At 41.9% G+C, this 9,591-nt stretch overlaps 1 protein-coding gene across 1 annotated transcript; it reads right to left on the bottom strand.

Moving 5' to 3' along the window:
- Positions 1–4,924: 4,924 nt before the first annotated feature.
- arl3l1 (ADP ribosylation factor like GTPase 3, like 1) lies at positions 4,925–8,965 on the bottom strand. Its single transcript, XM_080502331.1, has 6 exons — positions 8,735–8,965; positions 7,703–7,846; positions 6,330–6,446; positions 5,830–5,880; positions 5,545–5,730; positions 4,925–5,287 (listed from the first exon to the last, which is right to left on the bottom strand). The coding sequence occupies exons 1-6, from the start codon at positions 8,750–8,752 to the stop codon at positions 5,240–5,242; spliced, it is 564 nt and encodes a 187-aa protein (XP_080358457.1). The 5' UTR covers positions 8,753–8,965; the 3' UTR covers positions 4,925–5,239.
- Between the last annotated feature and the right edge of the window lie 626 nt (positions 8,966–9,591).

The raw sequence follows: 9,591 nt of genomic DNA, 5'->3' as shown, positions 1-9,591 counted from the left end.
TCAGCAAAGAACTTGCTCGTTTGCGTCAGTGTCACCATCATCATCATCATTGTCTCTGATTCTCTGCGGCTTGTTTGTCTGTGACCAGGTGGCTGAGCAAGATGAGGACAATGTGAAATCTATTCCTTCTCATCGGATCAAGATGGAGATCTCAGGCCATTCTTTGGAGAAATCGATGGAAGAGTGCCACGTGGAGGACATGTCAGTTCACAAGGTTAGAGACCATATTCCTATAACTGTGAAGTTAAGTGTCTTTCTCTTCTTTTTTTAGCAGCTTGAGTTGCTTCATACTTACTTTGTTACTCTGATACACCTGTTCTTCCACAGTCCCACTTTAAGGACGCCTTGCCAGATGACCATCAGGACAATGACTTGGAACTGGACTTACCTGAGTCTGATGGCCGAGACTCAATTATGGAGTCCCGGGACAGCTCCTGTGATTCCCCCGGATCCAAAAGCGCCATGTGCTCCATATCGTGAAGGCGAAAAAGACAGTTATTTGAATAAACAATAGCTGATGCTTCAGCCAAAAGTCCATAATAAGTGGGTCTTTCTAAAGCGCTTTTTGTACAATAAACTCAAACCAGTGTGTGTTAGTCCAGTTGGCAGATGACATTGCAGTTGTTGCAACTATTTTGGCTTTTGTTGGGAGTTCTTGCATTGGTGCCAACGCAGTCTCCTTTGACGTGTTTGTACATGAATTAGGCTGAAATGCTTTGGATTTCCGGTGACCTTGTGTGGTGTTAAGCTGCTTCCCAAAGTTATCAAGCTTATTTCACTCTACAAGCACAGAAATCAGCTGCATCAGTCATTGTTACTTTTACAACAGCTCCTTAACCCTAAGTAAGAAGAGATTAATCCGTTTTATTTCTCTCAGCTCTCGTCACCTTAAAGGATTTGCACTCAAGCATTGATAGGACACCAATTATCTGATATACTTTAGTATTTAAGAGTGTTCACTGCCACATGGTTCAGCTGGACACCAGCTCAGTAACTTCCAGCGCTGTTGTCTTTTGCTGCACCTCAGATACGACTTCTTGCTTCATCATGCAAAGATATCATTCTGATCCCCCCCCCCCCATCCTTCTCCCTGTGATTCATCTCGCTTGTATCAAGTCACTGCTCTCTATCAGTCAAATGCACAACCACAGCATGGTGATAATACTTGTCCGCATAGTGAAAATAAAGTGGGATGGCTGCCGCAGTGTGTGGATCCATTTGTTGTTGTTTTTCTTGTCACTCAAAGCCTCCAGCATTCACAGTCACATTGACATTTGCATATATTTTGCATGTTTTTATTCAGTTCAGCTCTCGATGGATAGATAAATATGTGGCATTCTCATGCAAGTTTTCCAGTAGCTCTCTCCAGTGAACTAGTAGGAATCCTTCTGAACAGTATTTTAACACCGTAATAATACAGATTCAGGATGCATTATAACAGTACTGTTTTTTTTTGGTTTTTCTTTTACAGTTTTCCTTCATTAAGATCAGGCGAAAGTCAAATCCAAAAGAAATCATCTGGTTGACAAACAACAACCCCATTTCTGTTATTCTCATCCACTGTCACATTCAGATAACATTTGCCTCTGACAAGTTATCAGACGAACTGCGCTTATAGGTGGCATCCTCTCGATCTTGGCTACATCTGTTAGTCGTGTGAGAGTCTTTAAGTGACGAACTAATGGAGCAATGGAAGCAGAAGGCATAGAAAAAGGCCAACAGGAGTAGGAGACAGACCACACAAAATATGACCACAATCACAATGGTGTGCACTTCCATATGCAACATGTCCTGCGGTGGAAGGGTGGTGCTGGTCAAGAGCCTGACAGTGGTCGGAGTGGGCTGACGAGTCACTGCGGGTAACTGGGGCGCCATAGAAGTCAGTTCAGGAACTCCCGCCATGATGGGAGGACGTGTTTTCCTCTCAGGTTTGAGAGATACTGCTGCACCCTTCAAGAGAGACCCATTTGATGACTGACAGGAATACTCACAGAAGTGTTTTACAGCAGTAGTATTGAGACACAAACTAAGGTAGTCATGTATAATGAATAATATACATGATTACCAATACAAAATAACATGAAATAGTGATTATGCATCACCATTCAGATCACAGTCATCATACAATAATTGTGCATTACTCCTGACTCAGATTTGATGCCTGATATATTCACCCAGAGAGCATCATAATGGACTACAGGCAGATTAATCATTTACCTTTATCATTGACATCCAAACATACACGTCTTTGATCCTTACCTGAAATGTGTGGTTACAGTGCTGTTGTCTGGTTTCTCTGAACAGGACTCAGGGTTTTCTTTGGCATCACAGCTTGGGAGAAATGAGAGAAATGGAGGACAAGAGAAAGAGAGACAGGGAGAGAGGGAGAGGGGGCTGGACTGAAGACGAGAGGTGGCGGGCAAATAACAGGGAGGGTCGCCATGGCAACACTTGCTGAGGGGCCGCCAGGATGGAGTGACATCATATCACCTTAAGATTAAAAATGTGATTTATGGTGTGCAATTAAAGGCAGCCAGCTACTCACAATCAATGAGAGGAGAGAGTGTTTGGGACGAGTGTACTAATAAAGATGCAAAATGTACCCAGAAATCAGACTTGAAGTAATTTTCTCCTATAAATTATACATGGTCAATAATTAAATTCCAATCAAGTCTGAGACTGAGAACAACATGACATATTAAATCAGACAAAATTACAGTGTTTCACATCAATTTATTTGTAAACAGCAAAGGCCCCTTTTTGGAAATTGGATTGATCAGACCCTCTAATACTGCCACCTGTTGGCGAGATCAGCAGCACTGAGCATGTTATTACAAAATGCAAAATAATCTCACCACCCTCCCAGCTCTTCTGCTGTCTGCTCTCTTTCAAACTGCCATAATGATCCTTTAGTACAAGTTGTAATTGGTTCCACGCCCTCCTGCTGGGCTCCCTCAAAAAAAGTTGAAGCCTCACATGTTTTAGGACTGGATTTATATTTGAATCACCGTGGAGATGACTCAATTATTCGACCAATACTCATTTCATTAACACTTACGAAGTAAACCAAAAAAAACCTTATTTCTCATAACTGCACATAAACGCCAGACAAAGGAGCAAAAACTGTTCATTTGCATAAATTATTGTACAGGAGGAGATAAAACAAAGCCTGCCAGCTGATGTGATTTTAGAGTGCTTTCAGATGGTTAATTACAGCTCCACACAATAGAAACAAAGGGATCCATTACATCCAACTGCAGCAAAGTGGAGCCAAAATGGCTGAATGGAGGATTTAGCCTTCATCAAGGTCAGTGTAGAGGACAAATCTGTGAAGAATGACCACAAGAGTGTGTGGGCCTTCAGGCCTGGGGGGGGGCTTCTCATCCCGCGAGAGAGGAACTGACTGATGAAACGCTCTGAAATGTATGATCTGAACAGTCAATTTGCAGAATGTGAGGAGGGATTTCTCCCCAAAAGTTTCTCCCACAAAGTAGGACATTTGCATTTTCTGTTGGCGCACAGCTGGATGTGAGATGTGTCATATGGCCAACTACGTACCTCTGAGAGGAGTGATCCTGGCAAACAGACGTATGGCAGTAGGAAGAGGATGCAAACGAGAAAATGCTCCCCGAATTAACATATAAAACATTTTGAGGAAAAGCGTCCCCGCTGAAAATTAGTCAGCCTCTCAGTGTGTAATTCTTTCCTGTTTTCACTGTTTGTTCTGCTCTGCCTTGAAGATTTGATATCTTGTTTTCCCGTGCTATTCAAGTGTGCAAATTGTGAACTCCTTTCTCTAACTTGCGTTTCAATTAGACTCTCTCCCTGTACAATCTAAATGCTTGTCAATGTGGTGAAGAAATGAGGCAAGATGACAGCTAAGCAGGAGCAGATCAGTTCGTTATTGTCTCTCTTGTCACTCAGAGAAGCAAATACGGCCACATTTCTGTGTTTTCTGTCCATCACTGACAAATACTGACATATTTATAAACTATTATTTAACCAATAATATGTCAGTATCAATTGTTTGTGCATGCATGTATTCGGGTTTGAAGAGTCTGATAAACGATGTTCACATTAGAACTGACAATGAAAATACAAGATAACCCCAGGAATAGCGATTGTGTACTCTGGAGGACTTTTACTCCTATCTTGTCATGGCTGTAAGTATTTGGCACACGCACAGCTATTCACCATAACTATCATACTGTGAAGATAATATACAAAATGCACTGCAGAGCACCACAGGGCAGCTTCCCTTCCTGTCGCTATTAAACTCCAGAACTCTTACTGGTAAATACTAGTTGTTTTTTGTTTTTTTTTACTGTCAAGATTTTCCTTGTATACATATTGTATTGTAAATTAGATATACTGTACAAGCCTTACTTTTACTGTTCTTATTTAACATTTCTTTTTAATAATTCATACTGTGGAGCATTGCTACTGAGAATATCCACTTGGGACTTATAAAGTATTTCTATTCTATTCTCTTAAACTTTCTGCTCATATACAGTGATTACAGTGAGCCCCGGTACTTCCTCAGTAGACAAGTCCAAACACAAAAAAAATTTGCTTGTGTCACACAATTGTTACATGAGCTTCTAAGTAACCATCAATAACATACAGAATATTTAAAAACTGCCCGTGCCAGATATAGGATATGGAAGTCATCGGACAGGGGTTTTTCTCACTGTGAACTGTGAGAGCTAACCACTACACCGCTATGTAAAGAAGAATATAAAAAAAATGGATGGAAAAAGAAATTGAACAACTTAGCAGAAATCACTAATTATTTTATTGTCCAAAATCTCAAAACACACACTTTACACTCTGAATCTGGTATCTACGACTGGGACGAGTCTCCACAGATCTACATGGCTAGACAATCAGCTCGGTTTTCTCAGCGTTTAAAAGAGCACACAGATTCACCAGACGGGGATTTTTGGAAAAATGGATCCAAAAATCTGTATTTATAGAACAGAACAATTAATAATATGTGCCTAGTTCACTTCTTGTAGCTAAGAGCTCTTCTTCTTCTTTTTTTTTTTCAAACGTTAGCTACATTTGGAAAACATTCATAAAAATGACATGAAGTGTAAAAACCAAAATTCATGTTGGAATTCTGAGGGGAGCTGGCTCGGCCATCGCCAAGGTCTCCTGACTTGATTTATTTCCCTCCTCTTCGTATGTGACGCTTCCTCTCTGTCCGACTCCAGTTAGTGTTGCTTCGGAGGCTGGTTCATTTCTTCTTGTTCACGATGTTGTTGCAGATCCAGTTCATGCCATCCTATTAGAGGGACAGAAATTAAGCAGTTCGAGTTGCTGTCACGGATGATTTCAGACAGTCTCGGCATGGGAAAAAAAAAAAAAAGTCAAAACCGTTTGACTATGTCAGTCAGAGGCTTCAAAGAACACTCTTTATCGGTGCAGTGCAGAGTGATTTTCTGTACAATGTTGTGGAGCGGCACATAAAAGGGAGCACTTTTATGGGGCTAATTAGGTTCCAACTAAAGGGGAAATCAATAAATCAGTGGTGGGTCTGACCTGAACTCCCTCCCCAGACACTGCTGAGCAGGCCTGAATCTGCCACTCACGGTCCCTGTACGTGTGCAGGTTGAGTCCCTCAGCGACCTCGCTGGCCGGGGATGCCGTGGCCAGATCCTGCTTGTTGGCAAAGATGAGCACCGGGACGCCCTTTAAATTCTCCTCGTCAATCAGCTCAGACAGCTCCTGCTCATAAATACACATGTGACGAGTTCACACACAATATTGTTAGTTTACCCTCTTGTATGAACTCTGGCTTTTGTGACAATGTTCATGAGAGCTCACCAGTCCCGTCTCCTCAAACCGCTTCTTGTCCGCACTGTCGATAACATAAATCTAAAAGAATAAATGAAAATAAAACTGAACATTAGAATTGCAGTTTTACCAGCATCTTGCATGTAAACTCATCATCGATTCATTAACATTAACCCCACATACTGGGAACAGTGGGATGATTCAATACAATATCTAGAAAGGAGTCACACACGTGGAAAACCCAAAGGTCCAGAGTGAAAGTGGTCAGGGAGAAAAGCTTTCCTGACTGAATCTGTTTTCAAGCTTTAAACCAGGGATTGTCTGGCCTGGTTTTCCAACCATTCAGTCATGAACTAAGTTACTTAACAGGTATTTATATGTATGCTAAATTGAGCTCAGTTATAGAACGCTATTTACTGACTTGTTAAATCTTTTTTAGTTCTCCCATGTTGTAAATTATGTGATTGAACCCTGTGTGCAATTAGAAGTCTTCTTCATTTTAATTCCACGTGATAGACAAAAGTACTCACCAATAGGTCTGTATTTTCCAGGTACTTTTTCCAGAAAGGCCTGATCTTCCTCTGTCCTCCAATGTCCCAAACGTTGAGTTTCATACCATGAGAAGCAACACTCTTAATGTTGAAGCCCTGAAGCAAATCACAAGACCTGGCATCATTCTGGAGTACATCACTCTCCATTTCGAAACAGTTTCTTCTGGCACGTCTTACGAGAGGCTGTAACCTTTTTTTGAATTGGCAATCCACCAGATGAAAGGCGTGTGTCACATTTCTGTTTCCCTACTTCCCACTGAAAAGGTGTTACATATCAGGAAGCATGTTTGTGCAGAGACGATCACTGTGTTAATCCACCGCCGCTTTTCATAACGTGGCTCCTTTCTCTCTCACTCGGTAAAGTTGTGTAACAACTTTATCCCGGGGGGCCAGCTGAGGAGCAAATCTGAGGATAAGACTGGAAGGATCAAGTGAAGTGTTTGTCTTTTTGTGTCAAGTCTGATCTAGCTTTGTGGTTCCTGTTTCCGGGCTCACCCTGGGCCACAACGCCTCTGCAGGTGTTTTAAGAGCTGTCACGCTTATGGAGGCCTCGGCCACTCTAGTGTTGTTTTGTCCTAGTAAAGTAATGCGGGACAATTTCATAATGGTGTTTGAGAGGTTAGATAATTATATTTAGAGGGAGGTGAGATAAAAGGGATCTTGCCACGGTGCCAAGATCTTCCCAGCAAAGTGCGTTAAAAGCGTACGAGTCAGCCAGGTCATATAAAGCCGTGGCAGATCGCAGGATGAAAGGTCGTTTCATTTACATGATCTGACATCCTCACGTCTTTATTTCACTGATTAGTACTTAAACCACGAGCAGTGTGGGGGCAATCATTTTATTTGCAGCGTGTCTGAAAAACCAAAAGGTCAATTGAATCCCATTGCTCTGAGGGGGGAGTATGCAGTAGTCCAGCTGGTCTCTCAAGATTAGATGCAACCCTCCTGCCTTTAAAACTGCAGGGTTACGCCATGACAAGAATACAAATTATGTCCTGAATAGCATCATTCAGACAAGAGAAATCCATCATCATAAAAAAAAAAGAAGTAATTTTTGCTAAAACACTGAGCAGCGCGGCAACTTGTCTTTTAAAACACTGAGAGGATATTCCTGGCAGAAGCACCATGTTTATCTGTTTATCTGTGTTTAATAATGAGCATCAGGTAATTATGTTATAAAGTGGCACAGCTGTTCACGGTGAGATAAATTCAATAAAATAAAATGAAGGACACACAAACATCATTGACAAGTGTGTCACACAGTGCTTTGGCATTTTCTCGCACTATTACAAACTCGCACCAGTTGTACTTTCCCCGAGGTCGTGATGTTGAAGCTTTTAACTCCTGCTCACCTGTGTCGGTGTGATGGTGTTCACATCCTCAGAGGCCAGGCTTTTCAGCAGGGTGGTTTTGCCAGCATTGTCCAAACCCAGCAGCACTATCCTGACTTCTTGCTCTGTGGTTCCCTTCAGTTTCTCTATAACAGAGAGTAAGCCCTGCAAAGAGAGGCAGATTGAGTAGAATCATAAACTGCATGCGGACCATTACACTGACTGTTCCTGTTTAGAGCGCCTTTCAGTAACTGTAGATATCAATACTTATCAAAAGCTGCTGGATGTTTCATTGTGACATTGTTAGACTGTTGACCAGACTCAAGCCACACAAAAAAACCCATTCACTGTTTATAATATGTTCCTAGAAAACCAGATTACCTAAAAACAAAACAAAAAAAACAAACAAACAAGCTCTCCTTGACTTTCCTCAGGAGTACAATATTGCCCTGACATACACTGGAACATCCAATATCAGGAAGGAAATGAAAACCAACAGCTTCAACCTGAAAGCCAATCAAATCCGACTGACCTCTTTCTGATTTCAGGTCAACATTTCTCTTACGTTATATGCTGCCTTGCACACAAATGCTTGCCAGCACTCTCCACCTAATTACCCTGCCTATTCAGCCCAGATACTACCCACATTTCTGTAAGAATTAATCTGTTGCTCCATTTAGAAAATTGCGGCCGTTGATTAGTGCCCCATTCATATAACTGTACGCCATGTAATGTGATTAGTCTGAAAGGAAGCACGACCACAGCATCTACCATGGCTGCCATGTTGCTGACAAGTAACTTTAAAGATTTGATATAGTGTGACAGATACAACAGCACATGTCTGATTAAATGTACAGTGAAAAAAAACATTACCTAATACAATAATAGGTGCTATACAGTACTAACACAACCTCCTGTGGAGTATATATAATTCATACATACAGTTTAATACATATAGTGACTCAGCCACTGTAAGGAGATGTTCTACATCATATAGAAACGTGCAGTTAGTTTTCTTTAATAAGGCCTGTTGCTCTAAATCAGATCACCTACCTTTTGAGCTTCTCCCATGTTGGTATCTTTCCTACGGCTTGACTGGAAAAGCTGTAGCTACATTCTCCAGTGAAGCTCACACAAGTATTTGAGCTATTCAGGTACACCCAGGGTCAGCTATCCAAAAACAAGGAACCAAGAGCCTTTTCTCTCCTCCTTCTACCCAAATTTACATGCTATGGGTGTATGATAGTAGTGTCTACCTGGACTTCAATTGCTCCTCAGAGTCACAGTAGTGTTAGCGAGTAGGAAGAGGGGGAGGGTGGATGGGACTGGGATTAGGAGGCCAGAATTAGCCCTAGTCATCCATGCAAAGGCCAACCCTTACACCCTCCCCCTTCCTCTGTCCATCCCTCCATCTCCACTTTGCAGTGGCTTTACCTGGATTATCCCTTAGCCACCTGCTATAGGAGGAAACTGAATAGACAGACCTTCCTGATCTGCTCACACACACACGGATAGAAAAGTTTCTGCCATATGGTTGGGAGAAGAAAACGCAGCTAATGCAGAAAAACAAAGATACTTGAGGCGGCACAGGACTGACAGCACACACTGGCACATCACATTAATGTCAGAGGATTATATCATGTTGTTGAACCAGGAAACCTTGTATTTCTGTGTTCATAAGTCAAGTCTCAAATCCCACTTAGGCTACATCATCCCACTCTTGGAGACGAGCAGATAGCATTATTGTCCCATATATCCATTACATGACAGGCACACTAAAGCTGCTCTGTGTGGTGTGCACTCCTGTGAGTAGAGCATTCAGCGGGATTAGTTTGAACATGCCTATCCTGCGTCTGGATTAAAGCATTTCAAGGCTGTTTTTCCTCATCTGATGAGACCAACATGCTGTG

The sequence above is a fragment of the Blennius ocellaris genome (assembly GCF_963422515.1).
Source record: "Blennius ocellaris genome assembly, chromosome: 9".
In the NCBI taxonomy this organism is placed as follows: domain Eukaryota; kingdom Metazoa; phylum Chordata; class Actinopteri; order Blenniiformes; family Blenniidae; genus Blennius; species Blennius ocellaris.
The sequence above is the reverse complement of the archived record's forward strand: the minus strand, read 5'-3'. Positions and strand labels throughout refer to the sequence as shown.

What these genes read in the sequence shown, in the direction of transcription:
- arl3l1 (XM_080502331.1), bottom strand. An exon ending in ACACCATCACACCGACACAG is followed by an intron (nt 6,447 to 7,702) that starts GTGAGCAGGAGT and finishes GATTTGCTTCAG; the next exon opens with GGCTTCAACATTAAGAGTGT. An exon ending in TGGAAAATACAGACCTATTG is followed by an intron (nt 5,881 to 6,329) that starts GTGAGTACTTTT and finishes TTATTCTTTTAG; the next exon opens with ATTTATGTTATCGACAGTGC.